Source organism: Hoplias malabaricus, chromosome 1 (genome assembly GCF_029633855.1).
Source record: "Hoplias malabaricus isolate fHopMal1 chromosome 1, fHopMal1.hap1, whole genome shotgun sequence".
NCBI lineage: Eukaryota > Metazoa > Chordata > Actinopteri > Characiformes > Erythrinidae > Hoplias > Hoplias malabaricus.
The window spans coordinates 7643021-7664402 of NC_089800.1; the positions used below are offsets into that span (position 1 = coordinate 7643021).

The window sequence follows — 21382 nt, forward strand, 5'->3', positions numbered from 1 at the left end:
GGGTGAAGCCAATTGTGCCCTTCTAGGAATCCAAGCCTCGAATGGCTGAAGCATTACTGGGGTTCAAACCTGTGATCCCTTAAAAACAGAGCCAGTGCTTAGATCACTGTGCCACTCAAGAGCCCCTGTGTTTTTCATGACGTGTGTCACACTTGTGTATTGATCTGTAAAGCACTGTATTTACAAGATTTGTGGGACAATGCCTGGCTCACACTACAGGGTTTAAAAAGACCTAACTGATGTTGAAAAGGTGAGACACCCCACACAAGACATTTTAAACAGATTTGTCTGTGCTTCATTGTTGTTAGTCCTCAAAGTTCCCACGAGGGGTGGGCAATATGGCCCTTAAATAATATCACGATACTTCAGGGTATTTGGGCGATAATGATATCTTTGGCGATAAAAAAAAAAAAAAAAAAACACTGAAAAATACTTTCATTAATTTCAAAAACAGACTATTGCCACAAAATATCGGTTATATAATTATATTTAAAAATAATAATTATATTTATTAACATTTTATTTTAGTACAAATCTACCAATTTTAAACATTCAGAAAAAACAACAAATAAATGTGTAAATTTGTCTGTTCTGTGGTTACTGGCTTCTTTCATATCTTATAATTACAGTGCTGTACATCTGATATTTTATATCCAAACCACCTCTGAAGTTACTTCTCTTTTGAAGCAAACGAAGTGTAACTGCATGACGTCACGACCTAAACAAGTCAAATATCACGATTACCACGATATTCATATTTCTTATTGCGATATTGTTGCGCACGATACGATATGGCACAGCCCTAGTCCCCACACTACACCATCCGCGCCGAATGAACACCAGACACTTTCCGATCACACACACCGACAGACAGCTCCGCTCCTCAAAATCGTGCAGGAGTTTCTCCCGAAAGGCTACATCCCGAGAGCAGACGGGAGTTCCTCACACAGTCGGGCTGTGTCCGAAACAGCGTTCTCTTTGCCTCAAAAGGTAGCATTTTGAAATGAAGGTGTTCGTAACTGAGTCACAGAGTTGTTCATATTTCAGCACATTGCCAGGGCCCCTGTTCACTAGTGCCCCTTCACCAGAATAACAACGTCTCTGGAGCAAAAACAAACAATTAATCAAAGCACCCAAAGATAATTCGGTGACACTGAGGATGCTGATGACACTTCACAAGGCGGCAAATACTTCAATACTTACATACGTCAGTCTTTTATGGTATAAACATGCAATAACAAATAAACAACATACTTTGAAGACAAAATTGAAGCGATTACTAGGTAGACATGCATCCGTATCTTAAACACTGATAATTAGCAACTGTTTCTGATATACCTTCATTTAAAATATACAAGATGTAAGATTAAAATACACAAAACGGCTTAAAGGAAATCTCTAGGCTTACACACATGTAAGAACCTGTGTCCTGTTCATAAGTTTACCATTAAAAGGTTTATAATATCAGTTATAACAGCTGTGTAAAGGATTAGTAAAGTTCTTGACATCTTTTCACCAAATATCTATTTCAAAGACCTAAAGATAAGATAGTTGAGGGCTTGATATTTTCGGATGGGAGGTCTGTTCTCAGAACAGTAGTAGCTGTCTAAAATTTCCAATAGCACTGCTGTGTCTGATCCACATCAGTGTGATGACAATGCATGACTCACGTGACCACGCCCATCTCTCTTACTTTCACCAAGATTTCTTATCCAGTGGGAATCCACCGTAAACATTACTGATGTCCTTTGGTAAAGACTCCCCACGTAAAACTAATCATGTCCGGGCAGGGCTTTAGGAATTAAAATGAGAAATATGAAGTAAAATATCCAACCACTGTGACTGCTGCTTTGAGACAGATGAGTGGGTATAATTTCCTTAAAATCCATTTTACAGCATGACAAATCAGGTTGGGGTTGTCGTCCAGACTAGAGTTCTGGAAAGATTTCCTAAACTAATCTTCCCTGCTTTTGTTTGCTGTCTTCATTGCTTTGATTCCTCTGAGAGTGGCGAGGTGAAGCCACTTATAAAGTAAAGGATGGCCAGAGCAAACCCAGTGTAGGAGACTAAGCCTGGCTGATTCCACAGCAGAGTCAATAACACAAGTTTGAAGTACACTCCCAGAGCATGCTGGACACACAGAAAGAAGAGGCAAGATCAATATGGCTTTGAAGGCCTTTCCTCTAACTCTTATTAGCCAAACGTGCTAATACTTGGCCAAACACTTTATAGTAACAACCAGACAAAAAAACCTTGAGCAAATCTTAAAGCATTTCATTCTCAAGTGGTAAACAAATTACACACACATTGAAAAAGGTTAACCTCACCCCCAACAGGACATGAGGCTGGAGTACAGTTGCCAGTGTTCCATTAGTTCCCCCTAATCCCCAACCAATGTTGACTGTTGACTGCTTTCTCCACATATTTTCCACCTGATTAGCTTCTACAATGAACAGAAGATGGGATTTCATGCCCCATCAAAAGCTTGACCTCAAACCTTTCCAACATGTTGGGAATATAATGTAAATGGGTAGTTTATTTCAGAGTAGTACAAATTGCAAAACTGGAAGCAAATAAATAATAAAACCTGTTCACTTCAGGCAAGTCACATCATCTGAATTTGGGTCTTATTTCTGACAGACAGTAACAGAACAGAGAGATATATGCGCTCATATACGAGTCAAAGACCAACACATATCCAAAACATTAGATAGCTATAAGCTGATTCATAAACAAAATACTGCATTTATAATGATGTGGAACAGCAGATGTTTAACATTAATGTTAGAGAGTGAGGCTGTGTCCCAAACAACACACTATTGAACTTTACATACTACACTAGAGAAACACTGCTAAGGGTAGTATATGACACTCTTTTACACACTATTCAGTGCTGCAGTGGGCAGTTTGGGACACGGCCAGAGACTCTATATTTGAACAGGAGCCTTAACGAAGGCTGAAATGAGACCCACCTTGTCTGACTCACTGTGAAAACACATTAACCTTAGTGACCATTTTAAAAATAAAAGTTTAAGGAAAAAAGCATATTTATTTCTCCCCATGGTACAATTTTTTTTGAGGGGACAAATGCAGCTGTTTCCAATTTTGCAGGAGACCCACCCTCCCTTCCCCCACGGTTCCTACGCCAATGGTCATGATACACTGTGACAAAACTAAAAAGAGGCACTTCAAGCTGACATGCACAAATTAAATTAAAAAAAACAAAACACTTATTTTAAAATTCTGAGGAGGTTTCCTCGTCATTTGCTGCTCTCCAGTAAGTTTGCAAGTGGTCTACTGTGTTTACGAAGCCCCAGTGTCTTTAAATGGTTGTTTAAAAAAAAAAAAAAAGTCTTTCTCTTACTCTCTTCATGGCAGAGGCATCTGTATTTTAAACAATGGAGAGAATGCCAAACATGGAAAAGCAAAAAGCCAGATGAGGACATTGCTCTATTCCTGCTCCATAGGGGTCCATGTACCTTTTGTTTATTGGTTTTCCATTTCTAATCTTGCAATAGAAAAATGGAGAACGACCCATTTCCGTATTCTGTATGTTATGAGAGTGTAGAATTTATTTGTTTTTTTTTTCCTTTTCTTCCAACACATCAAAACAGAAATACAGGAGGTCCTCAGGTTACGTCAGTCCCGAGTTACGATGTTTCATGGTTACGATACATCTCCCATTTACTGTATAAAGCCTTGTTTCGACTTAAGTGGTTTTGCATTGTAAACATCGTAACGTGAACTTCGTGTGTGGTGTGCGTGGCGCGTCGGAAGAATACACGGTTATGCGGCTCGGGACCGAGGAGGATAGGTGTTAGGATAGGATAAGTGCTTACAGTATGTTATTTACGTACAGTATGTACGTATGTTCCGACTTACACCGAAAATCGGTTTACGACGCAACGTAGTAACGGATCAGCGTCGTAAGTCGAGGACCCCCTGTACAGGGAATATTAGAATCGGGTATATTTTGATTTTAGTTCACTATAAATTGATATTTGGTTTTCCCCAATGTGCATAAAAATGTTCCCCGTCCTTGACCATATTTTTTATTAAATCGTGAAATCGGTCAAATATGTTCATCTTTAATCAACCAGCAAAATAAATCCCTCTGTTTCAAAATATATGGCGCTATTAATTAAAAATTTCCGGTTGGCTAAAATCTGCAGCCTAATCCCTAATTAGCCACAAACAGGAATTAAAAAAAACATTTAATTTACAGGTGTTCACATTCATTTTTCGTATTTAGTTTTATTATGCTGTAGAAAACTGTTTGTTTTCCTTAAATCAATTATATTTATACCATTCAAAATAGGGAAATAGGTCGTTCTCTGTTTTTCTACTGCAGGATTAGAAATGGAAATCCAATTAACGAAAGGTACACGGACCAATAGGTGGGTAATATTGACTTATTTTTGCTGTCTCGGATCACTTAAGGTGGAAATGTCTCCAGATTTGGGATACGGCTAACTGCATTACAGAAAGTGCTACAAAACGAAACAATTCGAGATACAAATGTGTTTCTGTGGGAATTCAAAGAGTGAATAAAAACTTACAGACAATTACACTTCAGCCGCATACAAACAACAGTCCAACAACAGGAATTACCATTCCACCTTAATAGACATGACGCTTCTGAACGTAAACAAACCAAAGAGGACTGCAGTTGAAGGTGCAGTTTGTTGCCATATTGAAGATGACGAACCCATCTGTTGCAGACCTCTTATTTCTCATTTAACTCTCGTCACAAATGTCAACAGAATAATATTTATATGTGAATGATGAATTTCATTCACTATTTTTTGTTTTGTTTTTTTATTTAATATAAATATATATAAACCACCAGAAGAAAAAAAGGTGAAGATAAACCCAAGAAACCAAAGAACCTACTTTAATAAGTTACTATTTTAAGGAAAGATATATTTAAAAAGAAGGTGTCCTCATATATTTTCCAGGCAGTTTAATGTAGTGGAATAGCAACAAGAGGAAGAAGGGTTTGAAGTATGTAGTGGGGAACACCCCTTATAGGAATCTCAATTCTCCTCCCCTTTCATGTGCATGTGGGATGTCTCCTGAGATGGTGAATGGAGTGTCCCTCAGGACTCAACGTAACTCATTTCAGCAGAGTCCACACTTAATGAGAGCAGCTTTGATGTGTAAATCAGTGGTTGCACAGGATTGAGTGTCTCTGCTGCCCTCTACTGGACACTAGCCCTTTATCACAGAGTGCACCAAAAGCATGCACCAAAACAGTTGTACATACTCTCTCTGGCAGGTTGGATGGTCCTTTATCCCACTCAGCATGTTGCTAATGTTAATGTCCTCATCCAAGAGTGTTGAGCTGAAGTATGACGTTGTGTTTGCAACAGCTTGAAAACACACAATGCTACTTCAAATTTCTCAGGAGACGACTATTATAGGCGTCACCCTTCTAGCTTAGGGGCATTGTGTGATTGGGTAGAACTCTGAACTACATCTAAACCAAGGATACAACTGTGTACATCTGATCTTCTGCTAGAACCGTGTGTGCCAACCAGTCGATCATGATGATCAGGTCCTTCTCCAAGACCATGCAAGTCGATAGCGACATCTCATGCTACTTCAAACTACTATAGCTGCGTCATTCTGTATCCGCAGTGGTTCACTGGCCACTTAATGAGGGACATTTAAAGCCATGGTCACACCGGGTTTGTATCTGCGAATTTTAACATGTGGATTCGCGTCTCTGATCAAATGTGCTGCTGCTCTGTCTTTGCCCTCTGAGCGGAGACGGCGGCAGCGCTGATGATTTCGGTTTCAAAACAGAAGATATTAAACAAATAGGGGGCGCTGTGGGAGCTCAATGACTGCTGATGTCACGGTCTGAAAACGGGTGGAGAAAAGCCAAGCCCAGTAGCCCACTACAGTTGTAAGTTTAGCGCTGAGCTTGGGTTAAAAGAGAAAGGAATTAAGCTGTAATTAAACCGATATAATTCTGAGAAAACCCTTCACTTGACTTTGTGCTCACAGGTATATGTCTTTATCCTCTAAATATGTGTGCTTTGAGCCTCAGTTCGCTGAAAAATCTGCTGTGGTGTGATAAGTGCCCGTTAGCGCCAGCCGTGCTTCTAAACACTGTACACCGTCTCATTTCGCTTATTTTCAAACTTTTCTGTTCCTCCAGCACCAGTTGCTGAAATTTGCTCTCTCTCTCAGAAACGGGTTTTTATCGTCAGTGTGCAGTATCGGGCTGTGTTTAGCTAAATTCACTCGACTTTGTGCTCAAAGATATAAGACTCAGCGCAGCCTGACAGAGCACCCCATGGTAATACCGTATACCGAGATAATATTTTGAGATGGTATTACGGTAGAAAAAATGTGGATACTGCCCATGCCTACCTGTGTAGCTCTTACAGACAGTGTACAGCCTCAGCCCACACTCAGCTGTACATTAATGAAGTAAGTAAACAGTTTCCTATGATGTTATTGGAGGCGATGGGGACATACACAGCTTTGTTATTTGAAGTGGCGTAAGTCTGCTATTAACGCTGGTAGGTTTTTCATTTGTTCAGATTTCAAAAGTTGATTTTATACGTAAAAAGGTTGGTGACCACTGTGTTAAACTATACCCTTAAATCAAGTATTTGACTCAAATTGCTTCCTCTGAAAGTAACAATGTCGGTTACAGAGCTCTGTGTATGCGATATTAACTTAAGTCGTAAGTGAATACCCCCGACGTTTATTTCACCATGCCTAAGTAATTGGACTGCATGCTTGCCATTTCGTTCAGGCCTGGACGAGCGCCTATTAATCAAAGAGTAATTGGACACACAGCCCAGATAGATGGTCCTGCTCCACTTTCGGTCGTATACGAATTAGACCGCTCTGAAGTGCTCATTTCTTATCTGAAGGAAACCAATTGTGTTATATAAGCATGGAATAAATAAGAGTGGTTGGAGGTTATGAATCAGGATGTGCGGCGAGATGGCCCACATGAAGATACTCGCTCAGCGTGACAGAGCAAATCTCTGATACATCTTCATTATTTCCTACGACATGCAGTGCAGGCAGCATACTGAGATCTGCTGCTTTCACAAAAAAAGAAAGAAATATAGCCATACAGCCAAGAGGAATATCTAAATATATTCACCATTTCACACTACTGTACCTGGCGTAATCAGACATAACTATAGGCAGCATCGTGTGATTATATTTCCCAACATTTCCCACCATTATTGAAACAAATGGCACACTGTTATTTGACAGATGTCTCTTCCGAGAAGTGAGGAAGTCCAGTGACAGAGCATTAGCGGGAGTACAAAAAGAGGCAGTGGACGCCATATTTTCCAAACGTTTGCGTAATTTAACGGCTAAGATGTAAACATTCAGAAGTCATTCCGAATATTTTGATGTTAAATAATCCAGAACTGTTGATGGAGGTTGTGTTGGTGATAGGAACCAGACAGCTGAAGAGTTTTATACCTCTAATCCGTCCTTCAATTTAATCATTACATGAAATTGTTACGAATCCACAGCCTGACGTCAGAACCCTCGTTGTGTGGTAGCTTCAAAAAGGCTTTAAGTCAGAACTGATTTTTCCACAATCGTTACTTAACCTCCCTTGGGCCTTTAGAATTAATTTTTTGTTTTGTTTCTGGTCTTTTAAGACTGATTTATTTTCTGATTGGCTGCCTTGTATTGTGCCCTCATTCTCTTGAATACAAAACCGCTAAATTTGGTGTGAAATGGCAAGATTACATTTTTGTTGAAGGAATAAAAAGCTAGATGAATTTGTGTGTTATTTTATGGCATCCCAAAACAACTTCAAAACAGTGTGCTGTCTAGGGAGAGAATGGGATGTTGTGAAAAGCAAAGGGAATGTTTTTCCATGGTATGGGCCCTTTAAACAGAATAAATAATATACTGCTATTTAAACAGTGCTGAGTGACATGAGTTTAACACAGGAGAGCGTCCTCTTTTTATTTGGCCGGTGATGAGAGATAAGGAGCAGCTGCTAAAGCTCGCTGGCCAATGATTAATAGAGGTGTGTATTAAAATGGATGTGTAGTAGAACTCTCTCTCTCTCGAACACTCTCTCTCTCTCTGACTCACCAGTACTGCTGCCACTTCTCCTCTTCAAACACGTCCTCCGGAATGGGATTGATCAACACCAAGTCCGACACTTGCCTGGACACACAGAGACAGAGTTTGAGCAATGTGAGTTTGGAGGAGTACAGAATGCAAACCAACCTCAACCTATGTGTGTGTGTGTGTGTGTGTGATTCCTTTTGCATATCAGTCTATGGCTGTGTCTGAAACAAAAGGCAGCAACCTCGATGCCTTGCTGCCTGTGCTGTCTCTTTAGTCAGTGCTTTAGAAGGCAGTGTTTAGATGCTTCCAAAGAGCAACATGCCACGATGTTGCTAGGATACCAACAACTGACTGCCTTCAGTTGTGATAAACAACACATATTACTGTTTATAACTGAAATAAAACTTTAAAAAGGTAAATTATACTAATTTTAACAATAATAGTGTGTATGAAGGAGGAGGCAACAATGGCTGTGACTTGCAGGTATCTGCTCTTTAACTGCTCATCCTAAAATAACTAGGCTTCATTCATTCATTCTTTCATTGTCAGTAACCCTTATCCAGTTCAGGGTCACGGTGGATCCGGAGTCTACCCGGAATCACTGGGCGCAAGGCAGGAACACACCATGGAGGTGGCACCAGTCCTTCAGAGGGCGACACACACTCACACGTGGGAGGAAACCGGAGCATCTGGAGAAAACCGACACGAATACGGGGAAGGCTTGGTATTATTATTATTATTATTATTATTGTTAATAATTATAATAATACTTTATAGGGGGAAAGAAAGCACAGGATTATTGTAATCTTTAAACCCATAATTTAGTTTCCTTTTTCAAGGTAAATGTAAGTATAATTTCTAAACCCACTATATTCTAACGAATGCTGCCGTTGACCGTGCTGAGGCACAGGATTATGGGAACTCTAAGGCAGCGAAGGATGCTTCTACGCTGCCTTCAAAATCGGCCAGATAGAGGAACCTTAGCAGCGTTTTTCACAGGTATTCGATTCAGAATCCCTCCCTCCCTCAGAATACTGCCTCAGTAGACACCACTGCAGTCATTTCAGACACAGCCCATGTGTTTCTCATCTTTGTGTTCTTTGCATTCACACTGAAAAATACACAGATCAGCCACAACACTAAAATGACCTCCCTTACACTCCCTACACTCATTATCCTGACCATACAGGTGCACTTTGTAGACCTTACTGTTACAGACAGAGTTCCTATTGTCAGGACCCCCAGAGGACCAGGGCGCTGCACTGACACTAACGTGGTGGTGGTGGTGTTAGTGTGTGTCGCTCTGGTACAAACGGATCAGACACAGCAGTGTTGCTGGAGTTTTTAAACACTTCAATATCACGGCTGGACTGAGTATTGTCTGCCCACAGCGTCCCAAGTCCACTGATGAAGGACTAGAGGACGACCAACACACACTGTGCATCAACAGATGAGCTACTGTGGCTTACTAACAGATGAGGTACATGTGTCTAAAAGAGGGACCCCGTGTTTAATAATTCCAGCAGCACTGCTTTGACTGATCCACCAGTGCAACACACACCACAAGATGTTATGTGGTGTCGTATTGCAGCATCATTTATTAAAGGTTCGCACTGCAGTGTTACTGCTAGTGCACAATCTGATCCGACCCCGACCTCCCAGTGTAACCTTTCTGATTAATGAAGCTAAGACGTATACTGTCACCTGGCCGGTCCAGCCTTTAAAACGAATGGGGTCGATGCCATTGCGGGGGCAATATTTTCATTTTGCAGGTGCAGCTGGGCTGTGGTGGCTTAATTTACGGGGTTAACGGCTGCGCATCAGTGCTGATGAAACGTTAAATCTGTCACGGGCTTGGTGGAGGTGTGGGGGGCGACCATAATCAGCCCACAGTAGAAGAGGGATTTATAAGGAACTGCTTCAGCATGCAGCAGAGACCTGCAGTGGAACGGTAGATTGCAGGCTTAGCCACAGCAGGGATAAGGAAATGACATGAATACAAGCTTAAAAAACTATTTTACAAAAGAAACGTGACAGATACAGTTTTCTACTTACACTAAATACCCAACATGTCTTGACTGAACCACTTCATTTGTGGGAGAGTTTAAATGAAAGGTTACTATTATTTAAGTAATGGTACTGTAGTGTTTTTGTGGTCATGGTCATGTTTCCCTGACTTACTGAGGGACTTTTTAGCCGACTAGCTGACACCTGCCATTGAGCATTGTGAGCCTGTTTACATCATGTCCTGTTTCATTTCTTGGTTATTGAGATTGTGTAAGCCGTGTGAGCACAGCTAGACTTCTCGGTCCACAAAAAGGCATCATATAGCCCCTGTCCACTCATTGCAATGCATATATAATGAATTTTAAATGTAAAAATAAGCCACAGAATACGCCTTTAATCTTTTTGGTAGAGTCAATATACACAACATTAATGCAGTTTAAATGTAGCTAAGAGCTCCAAAAATGTGCCTGCTCTGAGCTGCGAGGGTGAGTCAAATCACAGGTTAGAAAAAATATATAAAAATGAGTGGACGGTGATTTTAAACAGATTTCAAGCAGATTGCACTATTAATGGACAGTATTAACGAGTAGTTTCTAGTGCTGTCCCAATTACATTTTTAGGGCTTTGGAGCTTCAGCCGTAATATGTAGTGAATATTCAAATATATTGAACACGTTAACCACAGCTTCAAAGAGGTGGTCTGATGTCAGGAACAAAGCCGACAAAATAAACAGTGGCTTTCCATTCTTTGCTGTAAGTTGGCTGTTTTTGAATTTAGATTGGTTTAGTCTTCGCTCGCACAGTGGCCTTTCAGTTGACGAGGCTGAATACGGGTGGAGTGCTGGGGGAACAGAGTGCTGTAGAGCCTGAATACAGAACATCAAAATTAAATCCGATTACCCACCCAACGAATATCCAAATGCCGAAATATTCAGGGCCAGCCTTGGCAGTTTCCATAATTTAACCCTTACAACAAAGAATCATATATGTCAAGGGTGCACAACTCCAGTCCTGGAGGGCCAGTATCCAGTAAAGTTTGGTGATTCCTTTGCTCACACACACCTGATTCAACTCATCTGTTAATTGACAGGTTTAAGGGTTGTGTTTTAGCAGAGGAATCACCAAACTTTGCTGGACACCGGCCCTCCAGGACTAGAGTTGTGCACCCCTGATATATGTGAAATATATTGTATAATACCTCTTGAAATTACTTCGATTAGAATCAACATGGAACACATCTGTTTCATATTTTTTGCCGTATTCAGTCATTATTCTTGGGTTAAATTCCCAGTGTAACCTAAACATCACAACAAATATTTGGTAACTTGTATTTTAACATGTTCTTGAAATCGGATCAGAATGAATCGGATCAGAATGGGTCGTATGTAACATAGGACAGGCCACTAAAGCTTTTCAATTGTTAAACAGGTCGGAACACACCTTTTAGAAACACAAGTATGCTTTTAAAATAGACATCTCTATGGTCTCTATGTCTTCACCAAGAACTCTGTCATTCTGGAAATGAGGTCACACATTCACAAACTCACACACTGTCATCCAGGATGTTGAGTAAATGTCACTTATGGATGTCATGATTAAAAGTGAAGGATAAAAAATGTGTAAAGGATTGTTCAGACCTTGTAAAAGTCACCATGGGCTCTTATAGATTAAAACAACTCACAAATATAAAATAATTCTTGGATTTAAAAGGCTATATTCCATGACACATCTGTTAATTTCCATTGAGTAGTGCTACTAAAATGACAATGGCATCTCTTCATTACAAAGTATCATATTATAAACAGAATTAGAATTAAATTAGAGTTTTAATTGAATTATTTTTTCAAGAACTAATTAAGTTAAATGATTAAAAGGAAGACATCACCGACAAACATTCTCTACACGCTAAAGGGACAAATCGTATGTTAGAGTGCCTCTTCAATGTTAGAAACGTCCAACTTAATGTAATTGAAGCAACAGAAATGCCCTTTCTTTGACCGTGCATTAAAGCCAGACCTCCATGTATTCTGTCCCATTTAGTTATTCAATTATAGTCCGAGTTTCTGCCGGATCAAAAACCACCAGAGATGCTACCTCCATGCTTTCACTGGGCACCGAACCAACAGCTGTCTCAAGGTTTGGCCAAGCTGTCAAAGTGACTGATATAGGGTGTGAAGACTTACGTGTCATGGATGTGGCTGTAGAACCTGGCGTTGAGTGCGCCCAGCTCAGAGCCAACCAGAACGAAGGGTGTGGCTATCTCAGCGGCCTTCACCAATCGGTGGAGGTCGTCTACCATCCTGGGGGTACAGAAGGGGAGCGAGAGAGGGGGAAAAAAGAGGAATACAGGTCAACTCGTTGCAGGCACACTGGTGAACACGGCCGGGAATGAGTGAAGGCTAGACATAGTGCATCTGACGCCTCATTCATCACTGGGGCGTGTTATGACACGTGTATCCGTTGACCTCCGACCCCCGCCTCCTCTTCTCCAGACAGCGGTGCAGACATTAGCAGAGCGGTCAGCTCCGTCCTTGTCTATTACATGGGAGCTGGACCGGCTCGGGACTAGCTACGCAACGGAGAAATCTAATTAGCAATACGCACCAGGAGACGGAGAGCCATGGGGTCAGGAGGAAAGATTTCAGACATGGTACTTAACCAAAAGGCCAAAAAACACATACTCGGGTAAGCATAAGACATAATACATTTCGGAGCCACTCAGAGCACTGTTACGTATTGAATGGATGCATATGGCACTGAATTATCATTTGGAAAAGGTCAAACTGTAACTCGTCTTTTAGTGTCCAGACAATTCAGTCTTATGCTATGCCACCTGCTACATATTCAACCAAAAATTGCACAAGATTATTTTTTACTGCTCATTTTTTAGTAGGTAAAAGGCTCCGGAATCTTTTCCTGAAATGGGAAAAGAGTTCAAGTCCCCGTTAGCTAGCATTATGCTGGGTAATGGCTTCTGTAACTGCTTCCTCCAGATCAGGGTAACAGTGGGTCCTGAGTCTACCTGGAAACACTGGGGATAAGGAACACACATAGACCCTGTGTAAGTCTATCACAGGGCATCACACACTCACCCAGTCATTCATAGTCACACCTGTGGAGGATTACACACAGTCAACCGGTCAGTCATGCATCCATGTCTGTGGACAGTTTCACACGCTCAACCAGCCCTTCACACACTCAAATCACGGGACACTCACCCATTTACACTGACACTCACACCTATGGAGAGTTTCACACACACACACACCTCTGAATGAGTTTGACATGAGATGATCTTTGGTGCATCTGCTGTAAATGTAGCTTTCTTTAATATAACTCTCACTGATATGAAACACAAGTGGACACAAACCGCATCATCCTCTGCTGATGTGCTGTATTTTACAGCTCTTCATCTGCTCGGCTGTTTCCTTTCCCAACAAATCAAAGTGCCAGCCAAATGAAGAGGTCTCGCCGCAGTGGGCTGAAAGGGCATTCATCAGAGCGTCTGCTTTTCGCCGCTTATTGAATTCTGGGAGGGGAAAATTGATTGCTGTTATCAAAACCCATACCATGTGCCTCCTGCTGTGGCCAGACGGCTGGACGAAGAGCTGGAGCCGGAGCGTGCAGAAAAATGCCATACACTGAAGTCTCAAAAACTAAATACGAGATGTTTAGTACTTAAAGGGGATATATTATACCTCTTCTCTGCGAGTTAACACAGCTCTCAGGGGCTTTAATGTCAAATAACCACAAGAAAAAAAAAAACACACAGCAGCATTCTCCCCCTGTCTAAACAGCCCTGTTCAGAACGGCCAGTTTCAGCGCCTGTTCCTTTAAATGAGAATGAGCCACAGCTCAGTTCAGCGCGAGAGCCCAGGAGTGAAGAGCAGAAGCTGTATTTTAGCCACTTTCACTTGGTTCTCTTTCATGTCTGTTCCCATTTTTACGCTTGTGTTTTTAGACTCCAGAGCAGTAACTGGAGATACACTTTTTTTTTTTTTTTGACGTGCAATGTTCTTTCTTGGCTATTTCCTTTTCTCTGTAACAGCATCTTGACAGCTCCACATCCTTTCCAACCCATAATACTGACTTGTCTTCTCACAGTGTAAAGCGTGACAGAAACACTTGTGGAATCTTTTCAGATCTGAAGGATGTGTGGAGCTTGATTTTTCTCGTATATTTCTCAAAGAAAAAGGCTTTAAGTATTGTTTATCTGATGGTGACCGCACCAGGTCTTGCATGGTTATCAGGAGTACCGTGTCCTCTGCATCTTTTAATTTGTCAGTACTTCTGCTTTTCGCTGTTTACCGAGTTCTGGAAGGAAAATGTATTGCTCAGATCAAAACCCAGGCATGAGCCTCCTGCTGCGGACAGCCTGCTAGAAAGAAAAACTGGGGCCGCAGCGTCTGCAGCCAGTGTTGTACTGTGTCAACAGTTATGAGATAACGGCAAGCAAAAACGTGCTGGACGGTCAGAGTGGCCAATGAAGCAGGACGGTGTGCCTAGGAAGGACATGCACGCACACACACATCTTTCTCCTCTAACACGGTCAAACAGGACAGTAAGAGCTGATTGAAAATCAGAGCTGGCCATCATGCAGTACAGAGGCCAAATGGATGCCCTTGCGTGGAAGGCTGAAGGTTGTTTACATTAAAGGAATAACTTCCTGCTATGTTTTACGTCTATGCCACAACCCGTGAGATCAGACACAAGGTTATTTGTGTAAACCATGACAGAGGACATCCGTAAATTGTGGTGGTCTGCTTTAAGCTGATGGAAATCATTTCTCTTTCAGAAAGGTGCAACTAAAACTATTGGTGCTTTTCCACTTCGTGGGAATGGCTCGACTCGGCTCACTTTTAATTAGTCGCTTTTCCACTAGCACAGCTTCCCCACGCAATGGGGAGCCACAGACTGCAAAGTCAGGTGCTGTTTGCTCGTTGTGTCTTTGTTTTTCTTGTTGCGTGCTTGGCTTTCACTGGAGATTTATCAGCCGCCAACCCAAGGAGCGTTTGATCCTCCTCAAAACCCCTTGAAAGCTGCTGTAACTTCAGAGATTTAATAAGAGGCAAGTTTGGGCTGGACCTCTGCATTTCTTGGTGACTGACAGGTCTCTCCGGCCAATCAGTGCTCTGTAGGATTTACAGGTCACAATTAGTACCGACTGGACTCGGTTGGAGCTGTAAGCAAGCAGGGACTGGAAAAGAACCAGGTTCCAGGGACCAGGACCAGATTTGGCCAGTGGAAAAGCAAAAGAGTCGAGCCGAGTAGGTTCAATGCAGTGGAAAGGTGCCATATAATAATAATAATCGCATTCTTAGTCTGTACACCAAATTAAGACCAAGGTAAAACTGTTTGAATCAGGTAAGAAGTAAATCTGTGGCATATCATATCGTTCACAATAATACATTTTAAAACATTTTTTTAAAGACTATATCGTGACTTGTTTACGCAATGAGGTCATGCAGTTACACGTAATACAGCATACGTTCTTTACACGAGTCATTTAGTCACAGTGAAGTACGGTGGAGGAATCTGCTCCAAATAAAGGGGAGTGACTTGAGTCGTGTGGAGGGGGTGTGGTTACAGAATATCAGATGTACAGTAAACCACAGTGTTATGTGAGAAACGAAAGAATCCTGTAACAACAGAAAACACAACTACACTGTTTAACCTCCTCGAGCAGGAGCTCCTGGTTGAGGACGAGGAAAATCAAAAACGTCGTTAGAAGAGTTCAACAGCCAATGAGCTCTAACCCCAGCAGATAACCTCCACTAACTCAGCACAGACACTATTCTGTGGTTGCTTTGTCATTTACTTGAAGATTTAACGTTACTTTTTGTAGAATTCTTTACTTTTTCGATTTTTTTTACTATATATTTAATTGAATATAAATAATTTTACCATATAACATTTATTTTGGTGCAATAGTGTGATCTTGAAATTAATAAACGTGTTTTTCAATGTTTTGTTCATGTCGCCAAGAATATTCACCAGATTACCCTGAAATATCATGATGTTATTTTAGGGTCATATAGCCCATCCCAAGCGGTTATGGTAATACTTGTAAATCTACACACCTTCCAGTGGTAGATGATCTCCACATTTTCTCCATCCCTGTGGTCTCGTTCTCCATCACTCTCCTGCTGAAGCCCAGCCCCACTCTGTCATATGCACACACCTGAGAAAATAAAAGTCACACATCTACGTAAACACACAAAACACTTATCACGTTTTAGTTTGTACTCTTCAATGACGGGGTTCAATTTGGTGAGTTTAATTTGATCTTGGCATTCCAATCAGGTCAACAGACCTGGTTTTAAAGGGGACAGCCCCATTTGCAAAAAGAGGACAATGTTGGAAAACATCTTGGAAACAATGTCCCCCAAAGTACTTAATCTATGCTGCAATCACAACTGAGTTCCTCAGCACACTGCTATTGGTTTGTCAGCAGCTCAGAAGAGAAAGTGCTTTCTTTCACCTAGCCTTTCCTCCTGGGTTTTAGGAATCATTGTTCAGTCACTTTCCAATACAGCACACCCAGCAATGTTTTAAACCATTGGATGCACATGGTCTTACTGGTGCAATGTGCAGTTAATGAAGATTGTCCACCAGGCTGCTCCAATTTAGCCATGAAACCTCCCACACTAAAATGACACGTGTTTCAGTTTCATTGTCTAACCCCTGTATTTCACGATTTATTACTCGAACTGTTGTATAAAAGCAATAGAACCTTCGAGGTTTTGTTTTATCATGAAATGGACTACAGCCGTGCTGTTATTTCATAATAACACACTCCCTCTCGTGTTCTATTGCTTAAGTAAAACATAAATAAAGTTCATTCATTCATTATCTGTAACCCTTATCCAGTTCAGGGTTGCGGTGGGTCCAGAGCCTACCTGGAATCATTGGGCGCAAGGCGGGAATACACCCTGGAGGGGGCGCCAGTCCTTCACAGGGCAACACAGACACACACACACACATTCACTCACACACTCACACCTACGGACACTTTTGAGTCGCCAATCCACCTACCAACGTGTGTTTTTGGACTGTTGTTCAGTCACTTTCCAATACAGCACACCCAGCAAAGCCCTCAAAAGCCTTCTGCAGCTCCAGGAACCTGCCTCAACTTTATAAACCTTTATATCATACAGTTAATCTGACATACATTACATTGCCAAAAGTTCTGCCAGCATTTCTTCTAAAATCATGGGTATTAATAAAGACTTTGCCATCCTTCGCTGCAGTAACAGCTTCTACGGAAGACTTTAAATTAGATGCAGGAACCATGCTGTGATGATTTGCTTGCATTCAGCCACAAGAACACTAGTGAAGACTCCAACATTATTGAGACTTGTTGGTCAGTTTTGGATAAATGCTATTCTAACTCTGACCACTGCAGTCATTGGCCCTAAGTGGTATGTATTTTAAATCGTATTTCAAATTAGTTACATTATAGTGACATAAAGGCATAAAATCGCTTCTGGAGGCTTGTGGATCTTCGTTAGATACTTTAAATTAAGAGTGGTGCCAATCCCCATGTGATATGGATTTTATTTCCATTATTATTCCTGGAAAAATTCTTTATTTTTTATTATTATTATTATTATAATTATAGCTATATACATATTCATTTATTGAATATATTAGTATTTCCATGTTTTGTGTGTTTCATTGTGTAAATATGAAAAATGTGAAACTCTACAGCGCTGGGGGTACGATTCCCCTCTAACCAAACTTGAAAATGAGCTTGTGACTCATGTGCAGCTGCTCCACTATATTTGATATTTGCTTTTCTATGGAGATTAGTTACAAGCTGTTTAAAGAAGTGTCTAGAAAACATTTAAACATTTAGTGTGATAATCAACTGATAGTGTTGGAGAAGAAAACTACACATGCATTTATGATGTTCCTTGACATTAAAAGGGGTCATGTTAAGGTTGTTTTATTTCACAGCGATGGACATATGTTTGTGTGAGAGCGCAAAGATGAGGTTAAACAGAGCACAACAAACACAACTAGAGATGAGAAATAAGAGCATGAATTAAAATGCAGAGTAGAAGAAAGAGAACCAAGTGAAAACGGCTAAAAACCAGAGCTTCTGTTGGGCTCTCGTGTTTAAATTCTTATTTACAAGAACATGTGCTGAAACCAGGCGCTCTGTTTAGACAAGGAAGAACTCCACTGTGGTGTTTGACCCTTGTGGTATTATTTTTACCGAAGCATATCACAGATGTTTCATTCAGACGGCAGGGATTTGTGTTAACTTGAGAAAAATGTGTATGTCCTCTTCAAAAACAAAAAGTGGGAAGTGCAGGTTCAAATTTATGATCATTAAAAGTGAGTGCAGTTAAAATAGAAGAGCTAATTGGCAGCAATAATTCTGAGACTGCTTCAACAATACAAGCCATTGTTGAAATTATCCCCTCTGTCTGTAAAAATATTGGAATGCTTCACTAAATACCTAAATATTGTCTTTGGAAATCCTGTACAAACAAGAGATGTAAACTATGCCTGTGTGGCTCAAACAAGATGCTGTACACACAGAAGATTTGATGTGCTTCAAAGTCTCTGATGAATGCTTTATTGGCTGGATTTGTTAGAGTGACTCAAACAAACCAACTGGTGTGTTATGTTTAGCTGTGAAAACAGAGACTGGGAGTAATCTCAAACAATAAATGACAAGTACATCTTCATTGCTTGAAGAAAACTACAAAATATATTATCCTCTTATTATCTTTATATGCGTTTGCACCTGCATCATATGTTAGTCTTGTAGTTCCAGGGCAAATTAAAGAAATTAAACATTACACACAAACATGTATTGGCTAAAAACTACGTTAAAATAATAATAGTATCTCTGACATTAAAGTATATTAAATTGACCACATCTAGCTTTCTGCTCTGGTTTCCTCCCACAGTCCAAAACACACGTTGGTAGGTGGATTGGAGACTCAAAATTGTCCATTTGTGTGAGTCAATGTGTGCATGTGTACCGCCCCCTACAGGATGTGTTCCCGCCTTGTGCCCAGTTTTCCGGGTAGGCTCCAGAACCAAAGCAACCCTCAACTGGATAAGCGCTTACAGGTAGTTCATATTTCACATCAACAAACAGTTTTAAGTTTACTTCAAGAATACTAATACCGATAAAAAAAAAATCACGTGGTTTACTCGGCAGGTTAGTGATACTGTAGTGGTGAGCCGAGGCTAATCCAGTCTGGGCAGTGTGTGTAGTGCAGTAGAGTTCTTTACTGTGACGTAGCAACAAGCTACATGTTAACGAATTATAATTTGGCGGAAGCATTTACTAATTTCAGAAACATTTTTGACACCACTTTCACAGCTCTGTTTATATACAGGGGTTGGACAATGAAAGTGAAACACCTGGTTTTAGACCACAATAATTTATTAGTATGGTGTAGGGCCTCCTTTTGCGGCCAATACAGCGTCAATTCGTCTTGGGAATGACATATACACGTCCTGCACAGTGGTCAGAGGGATTTTAAGCCATTCTTCTTGCAGGATAGTGGCCAGGTCTCTACGTGATACTGGTGGAGGAAAACGTTTCCTGACTCGCTCCTCCAAAACACCCCAAAGTGGCTCAATAATATTTAGATCTGGTGACTGTGCAGGCCATGGGAGATGTTCAACTTCACTTTCATGTTCATCAAACCACTCTTTCACCAGTCTTGCTGTGTGTATTGGTGCATTGTCGTCCTGATACACGGCACCGCCTTCAGGACACAATGTTTGAACCATTGGATGCACATGGTCTTACTGGTGCAATGTGCAGTTAATGAAGATTGTCCACCAGGCTGCTCCAATTTAGCCATGAAACCTCCCACACTAAAATGACACGTGTTTCAGTTTCATTGTCTAACCCCTGTATTTCACGATTTATTACTCGAACTGTTGTATAAAAGCAATAGAACCTTCGAGGTTTTGTTTTATCATGAAATGGACTACAGCCGTGCTGTTATTTCATAATAACACACTCCCTCTCGTGTTCTATTGCTTAAGTAAAACATAAATAAAGTTCATTCATTCATTATCTGTAACCCTTATCCAGTTCAGGGTTGCGGTGGGTCCAGAGCCTACCTGGAATCATTGTGCGCAAGGCGGGAATACACCCTGGAGGGGGCACCAGTCCTTCACAGGGCAACACAGACACACACACACACATTCACTCACACACTCACACCTACGGACACTTTTGAGTCGCCAATCCACCTACCAACGTGTGTTTTTGGACTGTGGGAGGAAACCCACGCGGACACGGGGAGAACACACCAACTCCTCACAGACAGTCACCCGGAGCGGGAATCGAACCCACAACCTCCAGGCCCCTGGAGCTGTGTGACTGCGACACTACCTGCTGCGCCAGTGACCAAGTTATTTAAAAAAAAAAAAATAACAGATTGTTTACAATAACAAACCGGCATCAGCAAAAAGTGCATTCTGTGTCAGAGGAAACTGAAGAGATTGTGACAGTGCTTCAGCTTACAGGTTACTGTTAATATGTTTATAAAACTTGACAGAGCTTCTGTCATTTCAGAAAAGACAAATGAAGGTTCTGCCATCCATTCTGTAGCAAACAGAAACCACCATAAAGCTATATAACATGTAATAGCACAATACTTACGGTTTTAAATTTTAAAAACTTATTTCTCACTTGCCTTTCTCAACTCCTTACATATTAGTTGCAAATTTGCTATGCTAACAACATTAATCTATAAATATTATTTAATTTCTAAACCATAACATTAATAACAATAGTTCAAGAGGTTAAGATTGTGCGTGTACCTGCCACAGGCGGAGGGGGGAATATTGACAGCTTCCTAGGTGTGTGCCCATTGTGTTATGGACAGACATGCTGTCAGCCCTAGCGCTCATTAGGGAGCGTGTCAGTGTTCGGACACGCAGCTCATGCCAGGCTGGCAGCCTGTCAGCAAGTATCTGTGGAGCACTGGGCACAATTCTGATGCGAGGTGGCGTGGCATATCAGAGACCCGGCATGGAGACCTCACTATCCACCACTGACGTTCAGCAACACTAACATATTATCTTTATTACCCTATATAACGTATATTATACTTTAAAATTATACTTTAATGCTCTAAAATCTCCAAATCTCGCAATACATCATTTAAAATAAAAATCAGTTATGTAATAATTGCATGGACATGACTCAAAGCTTAGTCACCGATTCGCAAATTTGATCGTTATGGTGAGGCTGCTTTGTTTGCTTTATCTTGTAGGTGGCCTTAATCTTTACATCTTCCTCCTACACTCCACACCGG

At 41.0% G+C, this 21382-nt stretch overlaps 1 protein-coding gene across 1 annotated transcript in view; it reads right to left on the minus strand.

The window, feature by feature from the left end:
* si:dkey-122a22.2 (uncharacterized) overlaps positions 1-21382 on the minus strand; it is a 46181-nt gene that overhangs the window by 18188 nt on the left and 6611 nt on the right. The window contains exons 5-7 of the mRNA XM_066645324.1: positions 16160-16260; positions 12263-12379; positions 8095-8169 (exon numbers count right to left, since the gene is read on the minus strand). Coding sequence (XP_066501421.1) covers positions 8095-8169; positions 12263-12379; positions 16160-16260 — 293 coding nt within the window. The remainder of the gene's footprint in view (positions 1-8094; positions 8170-12262; positions 12380-16159; positions 16261-21382) is intronic.